At 52.3% G+C, this 23,741-nt stretch overlaps 10 protein-coding genes across 10 annotated transcripts; 3 read left to right on the top strand and 7 right to left on the bottom strand.

The window, feature by feature from the left end:
* Positions 1-306: 306 nt before the first annotated feature.
* On the bottom strand, positions 307-2,142 carry BDZ99DRAFT_490002 (uncharacterized protein; the record flags this gene model as incomplete). The annotated part of the gene is made up of 3 exons (XM_033723028.1): positions 307-1,800; positions 1,853-2,009; positions 2,087-2,142. 3 exons carry the CDS (start codon positions 2,140-2,142, stop codon positions 307-309), a joined length of 1,707 nt encoding a protein of 568 aa, XP_033573835.1.
* A 1,851-nt stretch (positions 2,143-3,993) lies between these two features.
* Positions 3,994-4,377, bottom strand: BDZ99DRAFT_393653 (uncharacterized protein; the record flags this gene model as incomplete). Its single annotated transcript, XM_033715852.1, has 2 exons — positions 3,994-4,195; positions 4,256-4,377. Coding segments are annotated over 2 exons (324 nt in total), but the record flags the coding sequence as incomplete, so codon positions are not given.
* Positions 4,378-6,921: 2,544 nt separating this feature from the next.
* On the bottom strand, positions 6,922-8,653 carry BDZ99DRAFT_363040 (uncharacterized protein; the record flags this gene model as incomplete). The annotated part of the gene is made up of 3 exons (XM_033714708.1): positions 6,922-8,445; positions 8,494-8,523; positions 8,579-8,653. Coding segments are annotated over 3 exons (1,629 nt in total), but the record flags the coding sequence as incomplete, so codon positions are not given.
* Positions 8,654-9,449: 796 nt separating this feature from the next.
* Positions 9,450-10,583, bottom strand: BDZ99DRAFT_87257 (uncharacterized protein). Its single transcript, XM_033728984.1, has one exon. It carries the CDS (start codon positions 10,428-10,430, stop codon positions 9,846-9,848), a length of 585 nt encoding a protein of 194 aa, XP_033573838.1. The 5' UTR covers positions 10,431-10,583; the 3' UTR covers positions 9,450-9,845.
* Positions 10,584-11,101: 518 nt separating this feature from the next.
* BDZ99DRAFT_500915 (uncharacterized protein) lies at positions 11,102-12,800 on the bottom strand (the record flags this gene model as incomplete). Its single annotated transcript, XM_033723762.1, has 1 exon — positions 11,102-12,800. One exon carries the CDS (start codon positions 12,798-12,800, stop codon positions 11,202-11,204), a length of 1,599 nt encoding a protein of 532 aa, XP_033573839.1. The 3' UTR covers positions 11,102-11,201.
* Positions 12,801-13,928: 1,128 nt separating this feature from the next.
* On the top strand, positions 13,929-15,254 carry BDZ99DRAFT_448471 (uncharacterized protein; the record flags this gene model as incomplete). Its single annotated transcript, XM_033718067.1, has 2 exons — positions 13,929-14,294; positions 14,583-15,254. Exons 1-2 carry the CDS (start codon positions 13,968-13,970, stop codon positions 15,252-15,254), a joined length of 999 nt encoding a protein of 332 aa, XP_033573840.1. The 5' UTR covers positions 13,929-13,967.
* Positions 15,255-15,678: 424 nt separating this feature from the next.
* On the bottom strand, positions 15,679-16,997 carry BDZ99DRAFT_465636 (uncharacterized protein). The gene is made up of 2 exons (XM_033720592.1): positions 16,692-16,997; positions 15,679-16,632 (listed from the first exon to the last, which is right to left on the bottom strand). Exons 1-2 carry the CDS (start codon positions 16,933-16,935, stop codon positions 15,815-15,817), a joined length of 1,062 nt encoding a protein of 353 aa, XP_033573841.1. The 5' UTR covers positions 16,936-16,997; the 3' UTR covers positions 15,679-15,814.
* Positions 16,998-18,705: 1,708 nt separating this feature from the next.
* Positions 18,706-19,800, top strand: BDZ99DRAFT_448475 (uncharacterized protein; the record flags this gene model as incomplete). The annotated part of the gene is made up of 1 exon (XM_033718068.1): positions 18,706-19,800. One exon carries the CDS (start codon positions 18,706-18,708, stop codon positions 19,798-19,800), a length of 1,095 nt encoding a protein of 364 aa, XP_033573842.1.
* A 513-nt stretch (positions 19,801-20,313) lies between these two features.
* On the bottom strand, positions 20,314-21,506 carry BDZ99DRAFT_500918 (uncharacterized protein; the record flags this gene model as incomplete). The annotated part of the gene is made up of 5 exons (XM_033723763.1): positions 21,420-21,506; positions 21,183-21,365; positions 21,023-21,131; positions 20,781-20,963; positions 20,314-20,743 (listed from the first exon to the last, which is right to left on the bottom strand). The coding sequence occupies exons 1-5, from the start codon at positions 21,478-21,480 to the stop codon at positions 20,314-20,316; spliced, it is 966 nt and encodes a 321-aa protein (XP_033573843.1). The 5' UTR covers positions 21,481-21,506.
* A 204-nt stretch (positions 21,507-21,710) lies between these two features.
* Positions 21,711-23,468, top strand: BDZ99DRAFT_523443 (tRNA methyltransferas-like protein; the record flags this gene model as incomplete). The annotated part of the gene is made up of 5 exons (XM_033725803.1): positions 21,711-21,866; positions 21,969-22,168; positions 22,217-22,916; positions 22,970-23,185; positions 23,238-23,468. The coding sequence occupies 5 exons, from the start codon at positions 21,711-21,713 to the stop codon at positions 23,466-23,468; spliced, it is 1,503 nt and encodes a 500-aa protein (XP_033573844.1).
* Between the last annotated feature and the right edge of the window lie 273 nt (positions 23,469-23,741).

Raw genomic sequence — 23,741 nt, forward strand, 5'->3', positions numbered from 1 at the left:
CCCCAGGGTATCCGAAACCGGCTCCAGGCTCCATAACTATTCCCCCCCAAAAATGGTGAAACGCAGACAAACGACTCCCTTCCAACAGAAACGAATGTGGGGAAGTAGTACAGTAAGGAAATGCAGAACAGAAACAAAAACGGACACACGGCGCTTTTGACCTCTGTATAACAATCTCGGAAGACATAGGAACATGGAGACCGCCGCGAGAAAAGGTAGGGCATGGCTTGTAGTTTCGTCATTCCCCACATGATTCGGTCTACGCCGCGTATAAGGCCGTTGAAGATAGACATGACACCGTAACACTTATCCCTTCATTCTTTTCGTATTCCCCGATTCCGACCCCTCGGAGGTTTTGCGCTTCCGGTCAGCGGGGTCTTCTCTCCCGAAACTGGGCCCGTTGGTTACAACAGGCGTTTGAAATGTGAGAGGACTTGGGAGCATGTTGTTGGAATCTCCTCTAAAGGAGGTCCAGTCAGCATAGAAGCTGGACGGTGAAGGAAGCAGACTATTCTCCACAAACCGACTGGGGAGAGCAGATATGGGCGTTTCCATTTCGCTCCTACTCCCGTAGGAACTGTTTTGGTTTGGTGGAGGAGGCCGCGCAAATGGGTTTGGTGGACCGGTAGCCCCAGCACTCATGAGAGTACCAGCGCTTGGTGATGGCGGAGGAAGCAAGACCCCTGATGAGTGTGAGTCTACCGTGCTTGTCCTCGCTGGAGTCACGCCTGTGGTCCCTGATTCCTTGGGCGATGAATCAGCAGTTGCGCTCCCAGCATCTGAATGCTCGCTAGGAATCTGCACTGTGAGCTTTGGTCGTTTTGGATCAGTTTGCATGCTATTGGTCCGGGATGGAGGAGGAATATTAGGCGCCGAAGATGTCGAGGCAGTCCGCTGAGGGTGATTAGGTGGTTGCTGAGAGCGCGGTTGAGGTGGGGAATGTCCATTCGCTTGTGCTCGGGCCATGGATGCAACGTCGATAGACTGGGAACGTGGCCCCATTTCGAGCTTCACTGGGCCCTCTGGGCGAGGTACATCTATGTTACTGTTGCCCCAATGCTGGGCCAGCATTGAACGGCTATCTTCTATAGGAGTGAAAATGCTATGTTGCTTCGCAGTTGAGGGGAGTGGTTTTGGTTGCGGCAGGGGAGGACTTTGAAATTGGTTTTGCAAATTGGTTTGCTGGGGCTGGGGAGGAGAAGGATGGGGCATGGACGATTGGGCGCGGTTGTCTTGCGGAAAAGCTGGCGGCATTGACTGCCGCCTTTGCTCCTGCTGCTGCTGCTGCTGCATAAACTGCGCGACTTGCGGCTGAGGTGGAGGGTGTGTATATTGGAACTGCGGGGGAGGACCTGGAGGGCCTGGCGCACCTTTAGCGGGCATTCCTTGGGCGGCCTGGGGGTTGTAAAAAGGCGGGTTTGGCACGAAAGCATAATTGTCGGGTTGAACAGGGGCTTGCGACTGCTGATGATGGTGGGGAGGGACGAGATTCGAGCTTTGGCGACGGATGTGTGCAGCGCGAGAGTCGGGTCGGGAGATGCCTGGCGGGCCGGGTGACGAATGGCGATTGTGGAAGGGAATCTGGCCGTTGCCGATGGGAGGAGAGGCGCTGGGTGCGTGGTTCCTCATGTGCTGGAACGCGGGTTGGGTGTGGAGATGGGGGGGCATCATATGCTCGGGCGGAGTATGTGAGTCGCGTGGTGGCGAGCCGCCTATTATCTCGTCCTCTTCATCCTCATCATCGCCCTCCTTCTTTCCCATGAAGTCCGCGGGCCCTTTAAGCTCGTGTGCGCCGCCATACTAAAGGAAAGTGTCAGCTATCGCTCCTACGTGGAACGAGATGGAAACTAACGTATTGATGGCGGCCGATGATATCGTTGATGTTGGCCGATGAAAACTCATACAGCTTCTTGTTGTGGCCGTAGATGATCACGGCAACCTCTACGGAACAGAGCACAGAGAGCTCGTGGGCCTTCTTGAACAGCCCGCCCTTGCGCTTGAGGAACGTGCTGCGCGATGAGACATCAACTACTGGTCGTGGACGAGGCGCAACGGCACCGCTGGCCGACAGGAGGAGGGAACTCACACCGAACGATTGCGATCGTCCTTGATGGCCTTGATCTCAATCTTCCTGCGACCCATGCTTTATATAGGGCGCGCTAGGAACGCGCGCATCAGTAGGAAGCGTGTGTAGATGAACGATTCGAGAAGGATGCGAGTGCCTTGGTTTCAGGGTTTCGGCCAGTCGCGATGTTGACGGGACCGTGGGAGTGTCGACGCGGACGAGGCAACCCGTAGGAGAATATATGTAGGTGTTGTGAGTGGGGACGTTGATATGCGGCTCTCGAGGTGCCTTGGCTTGGGTCGGAAGGTCTGGGTTTCTCGAAGGTGTGGGCGTTGGAGACTCTATATTTAGGCTCCGTCGGTGGCCTCCCTTGTCGGACAATTTGCGCGGGCGGGCTTGATTGGGCACGCGCCGCGACATCGCGGGTAATTTGCGACCTTTCTGCGTCGGGCGTAGGCCGAACGAGGTCTATTTTGGGGTCATTCACTCTGCACGGGCGCCCATCTGCAACAGCGTTCCAAGCTTCGCGTGCTGCTCCAGAGAGATTGCCCCGGCCCGCTCCACCACTCCTCTGCCGGCTGCACCCACTGACGCATCTTTCTGTCCGCCGTGGCCCTCCCGGCTGCCAGACGGCACTGTCAGCAGCGGCCTGCAGCACGCAGGCACCGACACCTCCCGCGGCCCTGGGAACCCATACGTCGACCGCAAATATAGCAAGGCACCTCGTCCTCTCCAGCACCAAAGCACTGCGGCATGCCCAGCTAAATCGGTCGCCGCCCTGGGGGAGTCGGTGCTGGGCGCTGCTGGGCGCTGCTGCAAACGCGTCGGCCTCTCTCCCGCTCACCGAGCTGGCAGGTTGTGCATCGCAACGGCCTACAACGACGAGGCTCGTCGGGAGAGGGAGACGTGAGACCCATGCCCTGTGGCGGCCCGCACGGCGGAAGGAGCTTGTTCAACGCATGCACGGGGCTGCTCGAGGCAGACTACCAGGCCAAGCGCCAATCGAAGCCTCGGACGACGCCGCGATATCGAAAAGCTCCAGAGCGCACGGCGGTGCGAGCGGAGATTTCTGGCGTAACTACTGTGAAACGCTCACCTCGATGCTCGTGTACCGCGAGATCGCTCGCCACCGCTGTCACTCAGCGTCGATCCGAGTACGGCAGCAGCTGATCGTGGGTGCTCGTGGAGAGTAGCGGCAGGCAGCTGTACGTACCTACAGTGGAGACGCAGGTCAGAAGCTTGCCTCGCTTCTGTATTGTCTCCACCGCGAGTTGTCCATCGCGGCCACGGTCGTCTCCACGGTCGTTTCCGTCGCGGCCATCGGGTTCCGAAAGGGCGAATGGAGTGACGCCGAGCAGAGTGTGCAGGCAATGCCGGCTTCGCGAGCTCGATAAGGGCGTGCTGAAACGCAACTGGACGGTGTGCATGCGCGGGCATTGGGTGAGGTTGGAATTGAAGCCAGCCAGGCGGTGATGTTCGCGGTTAAGCGCCCCAGCCACTGCCGTTCCTCATGCACGCCGGCCTATGTTTAGATCTATCTTTAGCACCACCTGCACCCATCTCACCACCATGCGTCATCCATCCCGCCTCTGCTCCACCATCAGTCGAGCCTCGAGCATTGCCACGGCAAACATGAGGGGCTCCGCCAATGCTCTGCCCACCGCACGTGCATCCTCCCTGTGTCACACATTGAGGCTGACTTCTGTGCTGTAGACGCTCTCGATCGCATTCGCGCACCTCAGCACGTTGGCATTACACAAGGCCAGGCCAATTGTAGCCCTACGCAACGGCTTCTTCACCTATTCCTGACCCCCCCACACCCGACACCGTGGATCTGCCCCTCGCGTACCCCTCACTAAGCTTGGTGTTTCTATTCACAGACCGCCCGCAGGAGCCGCATCCCTCGCAGCCCTGCATCTGGATCCGCCCTACGCCTTTTGTGGATCGTGGCCCCAGTTCTTCAGCGACTTGGCCGACTTGCTGTCCGGATTCTGCTTGGCCGTGGACTCTTGCGCGAGGTGCCGTTTACAGTAAGCTACCACTCGGCGCATATGGTCAATGTCCTCCTGATCGTACCCGTCTGGGTCCTTCTCCGGGTTCTTCTCGAGGATCTTTATGATCTTGCGCCCGCTGTACAGGAGGCGTCAGAACGCACTGATATGCAAAGAAGGAAGATATGTTTAGACAGACCTCTCGTGGCCGATCGTTTCGCCCGATCCGTCGTCCTTGCTCCAACCCGCGCCCGTGGATTCATCCTTCCCCAGCCAGTCCTTTAAATCCCCTGCGCTCATGTTGACGAGCTCATTAAACTCGCTGCAGGTATTCTAGGATCAGCACCAGGATTGTACCGAGTGCCTGGAAGAGGCGTGCGTACCTGATGACTGTGTCGGTATCTTTAACCATTTTCACGGCGCGTATGGAATTTGAAGAAGGGTCGTTTCAGCTTGGTTTCCAGTCTCGAAGATGCTATTCTTGACTGTCTGGGATCGATGTCTGTGGACGCAGAGAGGGAGGTTCAAAGAGAGGGACGACGACTAACTGCGTCGACGTTGTGGGATGTCGAATGCATGATGTCACCATTAACCTGAAAGAGCACTCTCCGTCTAACGCCGCTACTGCAAAGCCCCGAGCCAGAGGGACTGGATCAGAGGATTAAGGCCCTTGCCGAGAAATCAAACCGAGAATCTACAGCATCTGTAAGTCCCGTCACGCCTCCAGAAGCGTCTAGTTCGATTGTCGCACATGTCTGAGATCTGGGTGACCCCCGCGGAGAGTAAGTTTAGGCTTCAGGCGTCCAGTGCTCGAGCTCAATCGACATGGGGATGAGGTAAGGATGCTTAATCTTCTTCAGTGCTCGACAACAGACGCCACGATGGGCTTCTGACCATTCCTCCAAGGCCCTATTTGACGTTCTCCTATGGTAGGGTGACTTTTGTTGGATGTACTTTCGGAAAATGTTCTCCGTTGAGACCGATTCTGCGGGCTTGAATCCTTCGAGATCAGTTTAGCACACCAACGACTGGGGGAGGCTACCTGACAAACGCAGGAAAGTATCTATACAGGACACACCATTTTCTATAAGATCACTTCGATGATTGGATAATATTCCGCAGCAAGCCGAATGATCTTATATTATGTCACGAAGTAACTTATGTTTCTTTACGATCTCTTTTTTGGCCCCCATTTACTCATAGACTGTTTTTCCGCACTGAATATCTCTCTTTTCATTTTGATATAAGCACCAACTTTGTCGAGAGTTGACTGCACTCTATATTGAAGCCACCCCGCATGTACACCTCACGACACATCGTATCGGACTAAAGAAAGGGGAGAGCATCAAGGTGGCCAAACAGGTGCGTTTAAAACTCCCCAATGTCTACCAGCTTTGGAATCACGGTCACAGGCACGAAGCATCCTCCGGCCATCCCAACCACAGGAACATTACGGCCCTTCCATCAATGTCAAAGCACGAGACTCTGAATCACACACGCGTCAATAGGATGACTCGTGGACGCGAGAACGAAGCCCGTGGAATTATCACATCTCACCACCGCAGCTGGCATGACGAAGCCGCCGCGTAATACCACCGCTCTCAGAATATTATCAGACGTTCTAGCCTAATACCCACTACCCTGGATACCGACCCCCGAATGCGCATAGATTACCGTGGTTCAAACTATGAGAATGAAAGGCTAGACCTGTCGTGCTAAGCCCTACGACGTATGCCCAGGCTTTCATACTTGGTTAGCAGAATCTGCTCGATAAGGCATGTGATCATGTGATCATCACGTGACTCGCCTTATATCAGGGAATATAAACTTTGCTCGAATGAATGTTTGTGATTGACCGTGAGAATATCTATGGGGTTTCAGACGGCACGCAGAGGACAAATATGGAGGGTGGGTGTTTGAAAAGGCGGCAACGGGAAACCTTATGGCCCTGGAGGTTGCGTTCAAAGCATCACATCGAAACTATACATGTTGGGGTTCGTGTGGTCGCTCAAACCAGCGTTTGGCCGCGCAAATGGTGTCCGTGGCTGGGATCGCCAGCAGACTTGAATGGATACGATGGAGTTGTCTGGGGTTGTGGACTCTCACCACTCTATGAGTTTGATGGTGTTCAGCATCTTTAGACTTGGTCAGCGCCCGCATTTCTTTACGCATCTTCACAACACGTTTCGAATACTAAGAAATCTTGGCCTAAAGCATGGGTTCTGAGTGATATGCGTGCTTAGCGAAGGGGCGGTAGTGATGAGCAGCGAATTCGGTGAAAACAGTGCCCAACTTCCAGACACCGGGTCCGCGTCGAAATCCTCCATGCGATATTTGAAACTCCATCCAGCTCCCACCGGGCACAACAAACTCCGTTGGCCTTTTTTTCTCATAGCTTTTTGATGCCACCACATGGTTTCGCAATATCGGGTTAGATAATCCCACTCTCATCTACGTGCGAGACTATGAGGAAAGAGGGGCAAACCTAACTGTTCTAGCAGAAGATTTATACCCCCTTTGGATCGGCAGCACGTGCGAGCGTCCAATTGACGTGATATATGTATACTCACTACTCCCTACCTCCATGCGCAGGCCCGTTGAATTCCTCGAACTTTAGAAGTCACGTATAAGTATAAGGTGAAATTTCCATTAAGAGTACAGTAATGTCGAACCGAATGCCGAAACTTTTGCCATGCCTAATATATAGACATATACCTACCTTGAAAACCCCCGAGTAATAAATACAATCCTGACGCGGATGTACAAGACACAAGAAACTCATACCTTCGCTTTTTGCTGAAGGGTAGCAGCCCCATTCCTCAATTCATTCTTAGTCTCCTTCCTCGCCTTCTCCTCATCGCCATCCGCCTTCTTTTCCCTCTTCCTCACCTTCTCATTCTCCCTCTCCCTCCTCCGCTCCTTCTCCCCCTCCATCCCCGTCTTCGTCTCCACATGCTGTCGACTGAGCACATTCTTCCCAATCGCGAACGCGACTAGCAGGCCCACAGCCGCGAATACGACATACATGATCCACATGGTGCTGAGCGAGTCCGCAAACGCTTTCCTAGCCACCTCACGCTGTGCTCCCGGCAGCGCATCAATGATCGCGACGTTCGCGCCCGCCTGGCCGCCGCTGAGCGCCTTAGCGATGCCCGGATTCAGGGATTTCGAGAGCGTTCCGGCGCGCTTCTTCATCTCGTTCTGGAAGACGACGTTGCCGATGACGACGGATATGGCCGTGCCTAGGGAGCGGACGAAGCCGAACGTCGCCGTAGCCGTGGCGATGTCGCGCGGCGCGACGAGGGACTGCAGCGCAATCAGGGGGGCTTGGAAATTGGGGCCGACGCCGATGCCGGCGATGATCTGGTAGATGATGATTTTGGCCCATGAGGAGCCGGGAGCTAGGTCGATGAAGAGGCCGAAGCCGAGGGTCATGAAGCAGAAGCCGGCCCAGATGGGGGGGAGGTATTTGCCGGTTTTTTTGATGGAGAGGCCAGTGATGATGGAGCTGAAGGAGAGGGCGAGGGCTGTTGGGAGGAGGTACACGCCGGAGAGGAGGGGGGTCGCGCCTAGCACGGCTTGGAAGTAGAGGGGGAGGTAGTAGGAGCCTGAAATGAAGACGAAGGCGTGGAAAAAACAGACGCCGAGGGCGGCCATGTTGGACCGAGCGGAGAAAATGGGGAGTGGCATGATTGGGTAGGGTGCAATTCTCGCTTGGATGAGGAAGAAAAGAGCTACGGTCAGGACTCCGAAGACGAGGAGGCAGATAACTGTAGCGGAGCTCCAGGGGAAGCTTATTCCACCGAATTCAAGCCCGAATAGGAACATGAGTGTTCCGCCAACCATGGAAAGTGATCCGAGCCAGTCGATAGCCTTGAGACCTTCCCAGAGTGGCGTCCTGGGGGTGTGGAGGTCCAAAATTAGGAAAATGATGATAAGAGCAACTCCGTCGACGGGTAGGTTGATGTAAAAGCACCATCTCCAGGAAACCTTTTCCGTGAAAGCACCACCCACGATGGGACCTAGACTGGACGCAACCGCCCACACTCCTCCTATTATTCCGAAGTATGCGCCGCGGTCGCGCATACTAAAGAGATCACTTATGCAAATATTGACCAAGACGATGAGGCCGCCTCCACCTATTCCTTGAATAGCTCGTGCAGCGATCAACATGCCGATATTTATTGAGAGGCCTGCAATCAAGGATCCAATGAAGAAAACTATGTTTGCGATGAGGAGAATGGGTTTGCGTCCCCATATATCGGAAATCTTGCCCCATATGGGCGTCGATGCTGCACTGGCGAGTAGATATGAGGATCCTATCCAAGTGTAACCGGCAGAGGAGTGGAAGTGCTCTGAGATGGTCGGTAGGGCGGTCGTAATGATTGTCTGGGAGGTATTAATATATGGACATCTGGATTATCAGATAATACATACAATGTCGATTGCTGCGAGAAAGACTGCCAACTATACATAATGTTAGTTTCTTTGTCGAATGTTCAAGGGTACTTCGAATCCATACACCTAGCGCAAACATGATGAGAGCAACCTTCAGCTTGCTTCGCGCAGGCTTCTCGTCAGTAATCCCAGTCGGCGCGTGCTCCACTGTTGCGTTTGTCGGGGGAGAAGGCGCCTGTTCATCATGACTGGTGACATCTCGTTCTGAACGCGAGGTGCCAGTGGAAGGCCGCTGGTTTGAATCGAGCTCCTTGTCCTTAGAATTGGGTGATACGCTGTTGGTCTGACTGTCAGGTCCTCGCTCCAGAGGAAGATTTCCGTCAGAAGCCATGGGCTCAGCAGGTTGCGCGCGTCCGGCATTGTTTATGGTGGTCGCCATTGCGGTGAGGGGCGATCGCAATAGTTGGGACGGTGACGGGACTCGATGGACCATGTGGGTCTATGCAAGCGTGCTCTAGGAAAAGGATCAGGCCAAACTGTAGCATGGAACAGACATGATCTCAAACGAGAAAACGAGCATTATAATAACTTTGCAACGTCTTGGTGATGTACGAAGAGTCGTGCGAAAGGCGCGATCTGAGCGGCGGGACTAGAGCCTGCCCTCAATGGTTCGGCACTTTCGGCGTGCCGAAGAGCCGTGAAGAGTACGTAAAGCAGCCGTGAGGGAGCTGCGACGGGGCGGCTGCATCTTGTGACGAATGCGAGGTGAAGATGTTGGTGTCTTGGGGTGAGAAGAGCGTCCGAGGGGTGCTGTGTCTCCATTGCCTACTGCTGAAAGGCGCACTCTAAGTCCGTCTAAGTCCGCCAAGAGTGCATCCCTAGGTACTATCAGACACCGCGCAGACATTGGTCCCGTTCGCCTCGTCAGTGGGATCAACAAGCATACATCTATTCACACGGGTATGCACTCAAAGCTCAAAGCGACTACGGCTGCTGCCTTTCCTTCTTGCTGACGGCTTTGTCAATAGCAGTCAGAGACTGCTCGTACAACCTCGTACACCACGTTGCAGCCGACAATTCACGAGATCTGCCTGCATTTGATATCAGGTGTCTTGGTGGGGGAACAACGTCTATACGATTCTATGTACATCTTAGTTGTCCCACTCTGACAGCGAGGTGCTAGATGACGGGTATGAGGCCTTTTTCAATGTACATACTTCGTGCGCTATCCTGGGTGGCAGCTATGGAACTTCAGAATATCCACACGGCAGCAGGAAATGGACGACTGTGCGGAGCTCTGTGCTGATATGCACTCCTGCCCTGCACGCTAAAGCGGAGGAAAGGAGTGTGACGACGCTATATTAGGAGAACGAGGCATTGTATATTCATATCTACGCTGAGAACTTGATATTAATCAGCCCTGCTGCGATGTCCTTAGGCCAACCCGTAATATTCGTATGCGACCATCTACAAACGAACGCGACATCCGTCTCCGTGCCCGACGGCACTCCATCTACCCTAACTCCACCGAGCAAAAAGCTCACATCCACATCCTCCTGTTCTTCATAAGACACATTGATCCGCCGCCTGATCCGCACAATGAACGCTAGATTGTTTGGCTCTTGAGGGTAGTAAGCCATCTCACTATGGTATTCTGGTTGCTGTTTCAACATCGGGACCATCGACAGGCGAGTATCATATAACCAGCGACAACCGCGGCCCAAGCCACGCACCGTCGGCCAGGCGGCGCTAGATTCGAGTGTGAACATGCCTTTCTTGAAACCTTCCGGGCGATGTGGATCGTGGAGTGGAAATATCAGCTCCATGTCGCCCATCCAGGCACTCCCACGTCTATTGTTGCTTGCTTTGACGTCGACGACTAGGTCAATGGGGGCAGGTGAGGCACTTGGGAGAGGCTCTCCGCGTTTGGAATGTAAAGGCCACAATGCGAGGTCAAAGTCATGGAAACATCCCATGGCTGCTTTAGAGTATTTCTGCCAGTCCAGTCGGTGGGATAACTGTAGTTTTGGGCAACACTGGGTGAGTCACGAGCTCCATCGTTGTTGCCAGAGCCGGATTGTATTGCAAGGATGAGGGGCCTGCAGTTTGATTCTAGTTCTATAAATAAGGAGGGTGCACTGGGAGCCTTGGGGGAACCCTTTAGGATAGGTGCGGGTATCAAAGGAGCGTCTGGGACTTTAATCTGTCGAGGGCCACCGTCATGGAAGCTGCCGGTGTTGACTTCAGTCGGCAGTTGGAAGATGCCGGTGCTGAGCTGCAAGCCTACGATCGAGCTGGGGAACCCTTTCCGAGGTCCCAGTCGAAGAAGCCCGGCTTCTGTAGCGTTTCTATGCGTCGTTTGGCATACTCTGGGAATATCAGGGTTCTGTTGGTCCAGTCGTATACGGGCGCTGGTGCGGGTTGGAGTTGGTGATGGTTGAGTTCATTTGTTCGTACGCGAATGTTTTTGATACCCTGCTCTAAGGATGGAAGGATGGATGAATGGAGAAAGAGTGGATGAAGTGACTGTAGAGAGCGGAGAGAGGACAATAAAATCTTCTTCCATATTGCCATGGAGTGATAGTATGCTATGCGAAGCCGCAGTGCTTGTCGAAACACTTTCTCAGTTTCTCTCATGGTCCATTTCAGGTGATGCTTATTCTCATTTGAATAGTTCCGACGAAACTATACTCCAAGGGGACCTAAGATAACGACAGTTGGCCATAAGCATTAAGTATTACCAGAGCCTACCGCCTTGGCAGATCGGGTCTACCTTTCGTAGACCAATCCTTTAAAGTGTTTCCGAGGAGACCGAGCAGTAGAATGACAGTCCCGTCCTTTATTAAGGAACCATAATCAAATAGAGGAGCTTTTTCATCCTCTTGCCACACTCTGTCCCAGTCAAACTTATGCCATGCATGGTTTTGAGACTCCGGCTCCACCAACCCAAAGATCTTCTTGCATCCGCAAGACAATATGTCTACCATGGCCCCCAACTCTGGATTATATTCGAACAGGTGGTCGCGTTCCCACGTGCCGTAACTCCCATGGTACATCACACCCTGGCAAGCAAGTTCGAAGGCCATTTTGTAATGCCGTATGTACTTTGACAAGTACGATGGTTCTACAAAGCGCTCCAATGTCTCCTGCCAACTCTCAAAGAGCTCAGTAGAAGTTCCATCGTCAGAAACGTACAAGCCGAAGGCGCCCTCGACGCTGTTCTGGTTCACTGCGACCTCGTTTATTGGATCAAAAGTTCCGGATATTTGGGCGAGATACCGGGTGTTCTTGTGCATTAAAGCCAGGAGTAAGTTCTGTTGACGTTCTGTCAAGGACACCAATGAATTCGCATCCCCTCGAACTTTAGGTGGGGGTAACAAGGCGTAGAGGGCGTCTCCTGAACTCATGATTTCGCTTTGATTGGAATCAATTACTAGCTTCAACTTGCCTGGCGTGTTGAGCTCGAGCAACGGCAGCAGATAATAGAGGGTGTCGAAGTTGCAGAGCTCTTTTTTCGGATTGGACTTCTCAGTCCAGGGTAGAGACTCTTGTAACCAGTTCACAAAATTGCTGTAGGTTGGGAAGGGCATCTGCTCCAGTTCCGCCCTTAGACTAAGCGATTGGCGTAGTTGTTTGAGAGCTAGCTCTCCAGTGTGAGCCAGTCCATTTAGGATTTCAATGAATCGCTCTTCCTCTGGAGTGATCTTGCCGAGATACGGCTTGTATACGATATCGTGATAGACATCTTCCCAGGCATACATAAACGCGGTCGCAACTTGAATTTCCACAGCGAGACCTGGGTAATCTCTGTACTGTGCATCGTCCGTTTTCAGCTTGCAGCGGAAGTGGATTGATTTTAAGCCTAGCGGCCAACCACCCTCTCCGACCACCCTCTTGGCCTCTCTCTTGATGCCTGTCCGATTGATAATACTGCTTTCAAGGTCGCTGAGTTTGTCATTCAATGGGTTTTCGAGGGGGGGCTTCCAATCCCATGGGTTGAGAAATGGATCGAAGGTTGTCTCAATCATTTCGCGCACTTGATCCACATCATTCGGGAAGGTAATGGCGATCCGAACTCCAGCCAGATCGATCAAGTCATGCTTAATCTTGTCTGTATCCTCGTAAGGTGCCTTTCTTCGCTCCTGTCTTCTTATGATCGAGTCTTTGAGGCTTTTCTGGGCCTTTGGGCGGCTCCTGATCCCGTGGCGTATCTGAGCTATCTCGAGCTTCTGTGTGCAGATTGCTTCAGCTTGTTTCGCAAGCTTCTCGTATGTTTCGATCTCTTTTGGCCAATTATTCACAAAAGAGTCAATGACAGATAAGGCTTCCTGCTGAGTACCCGACATGTTTGTCACTTTCAGATGGCAATTGCGAAACAACAGGTGGAAGCTGATGCTGGTGGGTTTGGGAGGAAACTCGAACACGGGCCCATGAAGCCGTCGGGCAGTTTGGTCATCAAGTCAAATGTCGAGATGTCGATGAGAATGCCAAAATCGATGGACTCGCAGTCTTTCAGCCTGCCAACTACCCAAGCTTTTCTCTCAAAAAGCAAAACTGATCAACGCAAACCAGACCTCGAACCCCTCCACCCTCAAGTACCCCAGCCACATGTCAGACGACGTGGTACCCGCATACAACCTGCAAGCTTCCCTTGCTAAGGCAACTCTCCAGCCTCGTACACGCCTTCAGCTCCCAATGCGAAATTCATTTAATTCGACATGTCCAGAAACCTCGGCGAAAAGGCCAAGGCGGATTTCATGCATGTGGCGTTGCGCCATCCAATCAGCTAGCCGCTTCACAGCCTTTTCGCTTACCATATCTCTCTCGATCAGCTTGTTGACACAGCCTGATCAGCTCCAAGCTACTCACCGGTCATGTTGGATCTTGAAGGAATTCTTCTGCCTATGCGTGAGGGTCTAAGTAGTCGCCATCTAAGAGTGAAATAGCCCTTCACATCTTATTGATATCTTTGATCTAGAAATACCATTTATCTTACTCTGAAGTCGAATGCCAATGTCATACCTAGCAAGAGTGCGGTCCGAGGCACAGCTCAACCCAGGCCTGTCCCCGCTGTTACAATTTCTATCCCAAGACCCCTCCAAACACTCTCAAAAACCTTCTCGAATAAAATTCATCGAGCACCCCAAACTCTCAAGAGCACAAAACCTAGCTCAGGCCCACACCAACCTCCAAGACATTGTTGCGAGAATCGAAAGCGCTGCCACTCAGGTTGCAGCACTACAACCTAGGATCAACAACTCATATGCCAGAAAGCTACTCTCCGAACATCAGCTGTAGAGAACCCAGCTGAAATCTCAGCTGTAGAGAACCGAGCTGAAGCCTCAGCTGTGCAGGGCTCATCTGAACTTACTAGCGCGCCACCCTGGGGGTGGCCCCCTTCCTTCCCCTAGTATATATACAACTAGCTAGACGTCTATAGAAATCAGAGTTCACATCAATTTCAACCTGAGTCTGCCCGAACACCAGACGAAGATGTCTTCGGCTGCACCTTAATGATCGAAGACATCCAACCTAGCCATATCGAATACTTAGGCGAAAGACTTTCCATCGACCCAGTATTCTTCGCAGGCTATCTCGGAACGGATTACAGAGCCGTGGAACAACACCCGTTACCGTTATGGGCCACATCCCTACCATCCGAATCCGCGACCCAGGAATTCTGCCACTTACATTATCAGCGTGTTGTCAAGCTTGAGAGAAGCTTGAAGACGCCGCCCGAGACAACGCTTCTTGTTTCCGCGACTAACGTACCTCGGGCTGTGAAGCGATTGACCCCGTTGAGTGGTGTGGATGTTGCGCTGGCGAGGACTTGTACTTCAGTGCTCAGGAAATGCTTTGATTCTGGGTTTTGGATCTGTAAGCGCGGATGACGTCTTTTCACTCTGGAGTAACAGGATCATGGCTGATTGTTGAGTGAAATAGGTTTGATAATCGTGGATTCTACGACCGCGAAGGTCGTCCCGCAAGCGAGCGCGAGGTACGGTGTGCCGACCTTCGTGGCGAGCCAGACACCGTTACATGGCCCTGTGCGACTCGAAAAGAGCTTTGTGGATATGTCTCAAGCTCAGGTTGCTTTGCAGGGCGACGTTCATTTGTTGTCATCCGAGTTTGATCGTCTCGTTGCTTGCATTACGCGCGAAAATACACTTAGCATGGAGAAACCAAGCATGATCTCACTCTGTCTCAATCCGTTGCGCCTCGCTCTTCGAGAGTTTCTGGTCTACTCAATCACGATGAATCGATACGTCAGGTACTATGAGTACTCCTTGAAGGATGTGGATCTCTCTGTTCGAGAAGGCGACCTCAACGACCTGCAGATATGGCGGCGGCGAGCATTTCAAACTCTGCAGAGACTGTTCGCTATGCATGATTTTGTGGAGCACTGGAACACTAAAGAACGGCCGCCCGAAGAGTCTGAAGCATCTCTTGGAGCCTGGTTGATCAAGGATATTCAACACTTGATAACTGCCATCGAGCACCATAGTCGATCCTTAGAGACGATGATTCCGGTGACGACGGCAATGGTTCAGCTCGCCGACGTCCGTCGATCGACGGAGGAGGCTTCGCACGTCAAACAGTTGACGTACCTGGCGCTCGTCTTCATCCCATTGTCGTTTGTCGCAAGTCTGTTTAGTATGTCTGAGAAAGTAGCACCTTGGAGCAGAAACTTCTGGTTATACTTTGTGGTTGCTGTGCCACTTCTACTCTTTGTCTTGGCAGCGAGCTGGCTGATGCCTTTTAGAGGCCACACAGCGAGACATAAGCAAAAGATGAGATGAAAGAAGATAGTTGTTCGATGCGGACCCTATGTAGTAGCAAGAAATCGTAAGTTTCAGAACGGTAAAATATCTATCCGCCACTGTCTGGGGTGCCCTCACGCATCATTCAAACCTCGAAGGAGATCCAAAATCCTAGAGCGAGAATGAAAGCCGTCCCAAAAGGCTTTGCGGTGCTTTGAAAAAGAGTCTATAAATGCTTGGCCGCCACTGTCGGAGGTGCTTTAGTGCATCGTGCGAACTCCAGATGAGATGCCAGATCCTAAAGAGCGTGAATTAGAGCGGCGCCAAACGTTTCTAATTGACCTATCTCGCCGCTGTTGGGGGTTGGTTCAGAACCAGATTAGAAGTGTAGAAGGGAAGCCAACACCGGCTGCAAGAAAGTGTGCATAGGCTTTTGCTCAGATCAAATTAGGGAGACGGGATCATCCATCCTATCTCATTGTTTTGAGGAACGTTCAAAGGCGACTTTTAGGTCACTCATTCGTTCATCAAGAAAGAGCACCTCTCTTGCTTCATCCTTTCAGTAGACTACCAAGCTTCTTCTTCCCTCCCGCACTCAATCACCTTTTCTTCGCCTTCCAATCCCTGTACGCCGCATGCATCAACACCACAAAACTCTGCCCCTCGGGACTCCCCGTCGTAAACGGCGTCCGATCATGCCAGTTCAGCGGATTAATTGCCGGGCTCACAATCCCCGTCCCCGCATCAATCCCTGCATCCACAACCCCCATCTTCTTCTCCGCCCACTTCGTATACTTCCCACCGAAGCTATCCGGCGCCAGCACAGCCAGCCGAAACGTCGTCGCCGTCAGCATCGCCGTCCCCGAGATCTCGCCGAACCAAGTCGTGTCATTGAGGTAGTTGCGCAGCAGGCCAGAGGAGTCAGTATCGAGAGCTATGGCGCTGTCGATGATGTGCTTGATGGCCGCGGTGAGGGAACTTTGCTCGCTCTCTGTGGCACTGTTGAAAGGGGATTTGCGGAGGGTGGAGAGGACGCGCGCCATGCCGCTGGCGGCCCAGCCGTTGCCGGTGCTCCAGAGGCCGAAGTCTTTGGTTTGCGGACCGGTGATGTGGTACCATGGCCCAGTTGGGGTGACGAGCACGTCTCGGTAGAGGAGGCATTGGCCCGCGGACTCTTTTGCTAGAGCCAGGTTGTTCTTTGCCACGGCGTAGTACGCTAGGAATGGAGGAGCCATGTAGACTTCGTCTGCCCATAGCTCGGGGAGTGATTCACGCTGGGAGATGGCGCCGTTTGGCCAGCGCGGGACGTCGTTCACGAGGTGCTTCTCTTGCCGGACTGCCGCGTCGGTGTAGACGCTGTTTGTCTTCCCGATGAGGAGGGCTGGCACGCCGAGGGAGGCTGGGTCGCCTGCTGCCCCTAGATAGGAGAGTTAGTACAGAGCTCTATTACTGTATATCAAGTAAAGTTATACTCACCAGCGCCGTCGACGAGTGTGACGTTATTCGTTCTGATATGCGGTTTGACATAGTTCAAAGCGTCCACTTGGTCCACGTTCAAGACTGGTAGTTTCCCACCTGGGAACGGATCTGCGCCGAAGACAGACCATTCAGGGTTCTTCCATTCTAGCAGAGCTTCGCATACCGTCCCGTATTCCCAGCTATGCACCGCTAGAGTCACAGCCTGAGAGAGGACTTTCGCAACTAGCGCGGCGGAAACCATGGTTTCGAATTCGATTGAAAGATGATTGAGAGAAATGGCGAGGAACGCTAGATTTCGAAAGTACCTAGATCAAGCTTATATCCTTCCCCTCTCAGCAGCGTTACTATAAAGCACCGTCTTTGTAAGATCCAAGATCCACCCCAAAACGAAACATCCCAAGCATTCGCTCGCGTAAATAGGACCGGCAAGGTTAATTATAGACCCTGCAATTTACTTTCTGTAGCACGTCTACCATGTATCCCCGGTATTCCTAGCGGCCCGAGCACCGGGTAGCTTCCGTTGAGGTGAGATGGGAGATGAGATTTCCAGGTTTAGCCTTTCCCATCAGTGTGTACAGGGTTAAGTGTTTACTTAACCTCTGTACGACGCTCTGGGAGCGAAGAAGGCGTCTGTAAGCATTATTCTGGGTCGGATGGCGTTTCTGAGATGCTGTTTTGAGCGGAGAGCAGGGAAACCAGATTGGTGCAACGCCAAGGTTCGAGTACCTGTGTACTATTTTTAGGTGGTTTGTGGAGGAAGGGTGGATGGAGCGAGCGTGAGTAAGCCGTGATCGGCAGATATTGCGTGCACTATTTTCCTGGCTCTCGGGAAAATGGAAGGATCTTCAAAAATATAATCTGATTGTTGAGGAGAAGGTGGTAAGGGTTGAGGTTGAAAGATGGGAAGGGAGCGTGACCAAAATGGTGCTTTTCAAGCGCAATGCTGCTGAACTAAAGCAGAATCAGGCATATTTGAACCTCGAATGTATAAGACAGTTTTATGTTAAATTGAAAACCCACTACCAACGATTCCAAGAGACTGGCTCAAAATTGATCATCCCCCTTGTTAGGATGACTATTCCCAGAATCTCCATGTGTTTCAAGCATCTCCACATGCACGAGACATGCAGATGCTGTGGAACGCATATCTGCGCTGTAATGTACCCGTAATCGATAGTCTCACTGGCAGTCTAAAAATGCTACGGCGGTTTCTTCATGTATTTTTCGGAAAGCAGTTGATTCGTCGAAGTAGGCGGAGTTGTGCTACTTCTGTCATCTTGCGCGTTCTTGGTCGGATTTGTGAGCAATGCCCATGATCTGTGTACGCTTTGTCGCCACCGCTTGTAGACCTCTGATGCATTTTCAGATTTGGGGACACGCCTCTCTTCGCCCTATGCACGTAGGCTTGTCTGCAACTGCTTCAAGCTGAAGACATGCAACAGTAGTGCGGCTATTTCCCACAATAAGCTCCGGGGACAATAGCGGTGAGAAAGACTAAAGCAATGGATAGGATTCAGATCCCTTCAGAATTGAGCGGTTTTTGCTGAAATTGGAAAGAAAATATTAACTCGATGAGAATGTTCCTGAGGGAGCCTTGTTTCTACAGCAGATACTCATACTCCGCAAAACCTCCCTAAACCGGTGACAGAATAGGCAGGTCCTCTACGTCCTCAAATGTCTCTTCGCCCGGTCACCTAACGCGAAAACCGAGTCGAGCAGGGTTATCTTGTTTCTCTGGGCTAGGACTAATCTTTGACCGGCCTAGAGATGAGTTGGCTCAAAGGCTACTGTTCCGCCCTGAAGACGCCCGAATTCGTTACCTCATACGGTAATAATGTGGTCTGGGTTTCGCGCTAGGCCACCGAACGTCCGCTTTGGACGACGGTCTGTATTCGTCATGCACAAACGTTGCAATCCTTCGAGAATCTCTATGACTCAAGATGGCCCTTAAACACATCTGGCCATAAGAACTCCCACAACGTCACAAGAATTGCCCAACTCATCATCCACAATGTCGTCCACCGACAAAGTCTACGAGCACCTCGCCGCATCCCCTCTCCTCCTTCAAGCACTCCGTTCATACCTCCCATACAGCATCCCACTGTACCGGCGAATACAGGTTCAGGTCCAAAGCCCGACTGCTCACATCTTGGCTACCTTCCCGCCCGCAGAGCAGGACGCTTCTGCTGCCTCGCAATGGCCGAAATGCTTCGCAGCCTGCTACTTCGACCGCTCATCCCGCCCCGAGACTGAGATGTGGGTGTTTGTGAGCGGAGAAGTACCCGGGCATGCCAGTCACGACGGCGAATCTGCTTCACAAGGCGAACCTGGGAACGAGAGCACTGAGAAACTATCATGTCCTACTTGCACATCCTTGTTCCTATCTACCCTCCGCCACGCCTCTACCTTCCCCCTCCCCCCAATTCGCCCGGAAAATCAGAAACACCTCGACCTAGCCGCCACCGCAACCTCGTTACAGAGCTTCAAAGGGCTCAGTCTCTCTATAGAAGACGTCCCACCCATTGCATACCTCACACACCTCCTGATACCCACAGTGGTAACGCTGGGAACCTTGAACTCAAAGCTTCTGCCTGTCCTCATGGAGCGGCACCTCGTGCGCGAGGAGTTTCCCGGCCTCAATTCCCCATGCGGGAAATTCATCTTCAAGGTTTCTGGCACGCCTCCTCCGAAGCCACTGCTAGATGGACTGCGGTGGGGTGAAGTTCGCCCTCAAGATATCGAGATTGTGCAAGCTGGAACTGCCATTCCGCGCGCAGCTGTGACTCTGTTGCAGTTGAAGAGTCTTGCTGTTTTCCCATCGGATTCTGACAAGCCAATTGCATGGGCTTTCTTGGGACATGATGGAAGCTTGTCGTCTCTACATGTCAAACCAGAATTTAGAGGCCGTGGGATCGCCAAGTCTCTTGCTTCGAAGCTGTTTAGGGATAACGTCTCGAGCACCGCAGAGGATGAGGAGAAACAAGATGATTGGGCGCACGCGGATGTCTACGAGGGGAATGTTCAGAGTGAGAGTGTTTGCAAGAGTCTGGGAGGGAGGCCTTGGTGGACTGTTTACTGGATGAGGCTGGATTTAGGACGGTTGTAGGATGTGAATCTTAGAGAGTAAGAAGGGTGCATATGGCTTGCGATAGGGGTTGCAGGGCAGACGTTCGCAGACTAGAGATCGTGTTTCGAAGCCTTCGGATGGAGCATGGTGGTCAGGGGCATTGGCTAATTGAACGAAATCCACTGGCGTCTATAAAACTCGATTAGTATAAGAACTAACAAATAGAACATAGCTTTGGAACGAGTTGTAGTGCGTCATAAAAAAATTAGAGTTGTTGTTGCGATTGAATCCTCATTGGAGAGCTCAGGGTTAAAAATGTGTAATCATCCGCAGGAAAAGTGTGAAAGGAAGAACGTACCTGAGAGTATATAGCAGCCGAGATGTTTGCTGTTCACATCTAATTTCAAACAAGAGATCACCACTACATAACATTGTTCGTTCGTTCTTGAAGATTTGGGATGAGTCTTCATTCATGAGCATATTCTGTACCTGAGCCGGCTTTCATGGAGGTTGTATAGATGACAACGCCTTAGAGGAAAGGCGATGAATCCTCTAATCAAAGAGACCAAAGCCCATGTCCTCATCTTCCGACTCTTCCGCTTCCGGTTCGGGCTCGGCTGGGGCAGAGCCGCTGGTGGGTGCAGCATCTCCTCCACCGGAGGTGGTGGTGGGTCCAGCAGACGCATACTTGTCAGGATTCTGGATACGATCCTTGAGCTCCTCAATCTCGTCCCAGCCGTAGTCGGTCTCAACAGCGACGGCAAGAACCTTCTTGTACGAGTTGACAACGGAGTGGATGACAGATGGCAGGGTGGGGTAGCCAGTTGCGAGCGAGATCGTGGCAATGGTGGCAATGGCGGAGGAGAACGCCTTTAGGAGCTGAGACTCCTCGATATCCAAAACGTCGGACGCGAAAGTCTGACCGTTGTCGTAGATCTGTGAGATGCCCATACCGTAGGTGAAGGGACTGGTGTCATTAGCCCTGCGTTGTGACCGAAGGTAGCATAACAGATACATACCTGATGTTCAACATGTTCAACAAGGTAGCTTCGGAAGCTCCGACCTTGGTTCCACCCTCGACGAGCTTCAAGTCCGTCGTGATTTCAATGGTACCACGAGCAATCTTGGTGGGAACACCGAGAGCCTGGAAGAACGAGGTCTTACCGGGCTCCATACCGGTGTTACCAGCAGGAACGTAGACACTACACACACAGTCAATATCCATGTTCTCCAGCATTTCTCCCCAGGTGTTTGTACGTACTCGAGGGGAGCCAAAGCACCAGCACGAGCGGGTGCCGCGACACGGTTGGAGAGAATCTTGTCGCGAGTCTCCTTCAAGTCGGCATTGGTGAAGACGAATCCGACATTGCCTACAGATCATCAGCGAATGATAGTTATACGAATTGGACTAGAGAGCTTACCCTTGACGTGGGGAAGAATGCGCTCGTACTCTGGGCTCTCGGCGATGAAGCCCTTGATGGCGCGGCGCACCATGGTGTTCTTTCCCATCAGGACGACACCCTCACCACGGAGGCTCTGCCTGATCTCGTGCATCTGCTGGGATGAGACATTGTCGACCGTGACGACGAAGATGCTCTTGTACTCTGCGGGAAACGGTCAATTGCTGGCCCCATGCATGCGCGAGAGGAGACGCATACCCTCGAGGAGGCCCTTGAGCTTGTCGAAGTAGCCGGCTTTGTTGGCGGTTTTGCCCCCCATGATCTTCGTATATGAGAATCCGGGATGTTTAAGGACTTGAATGTGTGTTGTTGAATTATGGAGAGGAAGTTGGCCGGTCTGCTCTCCAAGATGTCGTGAAGCAAAATTGGAGTGTGGGTCCGTGCGAAGCGAGCGCTGGCCGCCTTGGGGATGGCTAATTTGAACAATTTATGCACATCACATAACTAACTACAGTCCTCCAACAACACTTCATCCGTACGGAAAAAAGAATGGCAATTCCTTTCCAGTGCGTTCGGGTGTGTAGACCAGACCCGCACGATCAGAGCTCATGGCTGCTGCTTGCTGCAAGTGGTCCGAGAATTTATAGCAGTCATTCCAGCGGTGGTACTTCCGTCTGGTCATCACAAAAGAGTTCAGAATCTGCAGTGAGTGAAACCCCTTGGGCTGGGTCTTTTGATGAAACGTTGACCTGGGTTTCTCAGGCAGAAAATTGTCACGCACAACGAGTGAGGACTAAGCATTTGTAGGAGCCTGTGCAAGCAGACGAATCGCAAGAACCACCTGGGAAGAAAGTGAAGCTATCGAAACAGGCAGAAGAACCTCCCAATGTATCCAAATTACTGGTCACTAGCAATTCCCAACATCTAGTTGCTGTCACTGCAGAAGACAAATGTCTCCGTGTATTCCGCCTCGATCTCACCGGTCGACTGGAACCTTTGAGTCAAAGGTGAGACTGGTGTGTTGAATTGGACGATGACATAACTGATAGCTCAAGGTCTATGCCAAAGCGTCCATGCGCAGTCACAATGATCGAAAATGACGCGACTATTCTTTGTGCAGACAAGTTCGGAGATGTCTACGCACTCCCGCTCCTACCGTCTCCCACAGATGCCGACGACATTGCCGTGGCCGCACAGGAGAAGGAGACATCAGCATCCTTCGTTCCTACAGCGACCCCGCTTACAGTCCACTCGGGACGAAATCGAAAGGCTCTAGAGGACCAGCTCAAGCAAAAACTTCAGCCCAAGACCAAGGAGCCCCTGAAGTTCAAACATGACCTCCTTCTAGGGCATGTGTCAATGCTTACTGAAATTCTGTACGCTGAAGTCGAAGGAGAAAAGACAGGAGCAAAGCCCCGTACCTACATATTTACTGCCGATCGCGACGAACATATTCGCATTTCTCGAGGACCGCCACAGTCTCACATCATAGAAGGTTTCTGTCAAGGTCACCGGGAGTTCGTCAGCAAACTTTGTCTGTCGAGGTCTGGGGATCTCATTTCCGGCGGTGGAGACGACGATCTCATTGTTTGGGATTGGCTAAGCTGTCGTGTGCTGGAGCGAATCAGTATTAAGCAGCCAGTGCTCGACTTCCTCAAAGCACATCCCCAACATGCTGGATCGCCACAGGAGAGTGAAGGAGACCTTAGAGTCGCCGTTTCAGGCATCTGGGCGGCTCCGTCTACATTCTCAAGGGTAATATCTCTCCTATTGCTTTAGCCCATACGGATCACTAAGCCTGAGCATAGGATAGTGTTCTCGTGACATGTGAGGGGGTGCCAGCCCTGTTTCACTTTATCATCGACGGCAGAAAGAAGGTCTCCAGTCTGCAACAGACGCTCCCACTGACCGGAAACCCTCTGGATTTGACGCTCCTGGAGTCTGGTCCGATTACCGAGTTCATCGTGGTGTCTATCGACCAGACACGTGCACCCGGATCTGCCACAATGCTGCGTCAGAAAGACGTGAGTGTCCACTTACCATTCTCTCTATGATCATATCTAATGATTGCTATAGGACGTCCCAAGTCGGATGCAAGCATTCTCGCTAGGTTCAAGTGGTGGGTGGAATCTTACATCCATGCTAGATGTGACACTTGAACGGCTTAATAGCCAGGCACAAGCGGATGCTCTGCTTGGAAGGGAGGCAGAAGTAGTAAATCCGGAAACTCCTGGGAAGCAAAGTCCTGTGCAAGACATTCTTTACGGTATTGAGAACTTACGAAAGCGAGCGGGTGCGGAGGACTAGTGGTACACATAGCGCGTCTGGCGCAAATAGGGCTGACACTGATTCGGAATCATGAAGCCTGCTGCAATACGTGAGAACTCGCATATCGCCGTGAACATGCCTCCTCATGGATCTGCGTATACTTCGTCACCGGTGCTTGCGGTGCTTGAATATATTGATAACGACGTGGAGCAGTAGGTCACACGTCCAGTCCGTATGCACCATTCTGGTGTCTTAGACGGCCAAAAGCTCATTGGCTGATCTGTTCAATCATCTCACATCTCGTCTAAATAC

The sequence above is a fragment of the Mytilinidion resinicola genome (genome assembly GCF_010093595.1).
Source record: "Mytilinidion resinicola strain CBS 304.34 unplaced genomic scaffold BDZ99scaffold_15, whole genome shotgun sequence".
Taxonomy (NCBI): Eukaryota; Fungi; Ascomycota; class Dothideomycetes; order Mytilinidiales; family Mytilinidiaceae; genus Mytilinidion; species Mytilinidion resinicola.

Coding starts and splice junctions, on each gene's coding strand:
- BDZ99DRAFT_87257 (XM_033728984.1), bottom strand. CDS start 10,430: ATGGGATGTTTCCATGACTTTGACCTCGCATTGTGGCCTTTACATTCC.
- BDZ99DRAFT_465636 (XM_033720592.1), bottom strand. CDS start 16,935: ATGGTTTCCGCCGCGCTAGTTGCGAAAGTCCTCTCTCAGGCTGTGACT. Junction 16,633..16,691: donor CACACTCGTCGACGGCGCTG/GTGAGTATAACT, acceptor TCTCCTATCTAG/GGGCAGCAGGCGACCCAGCC.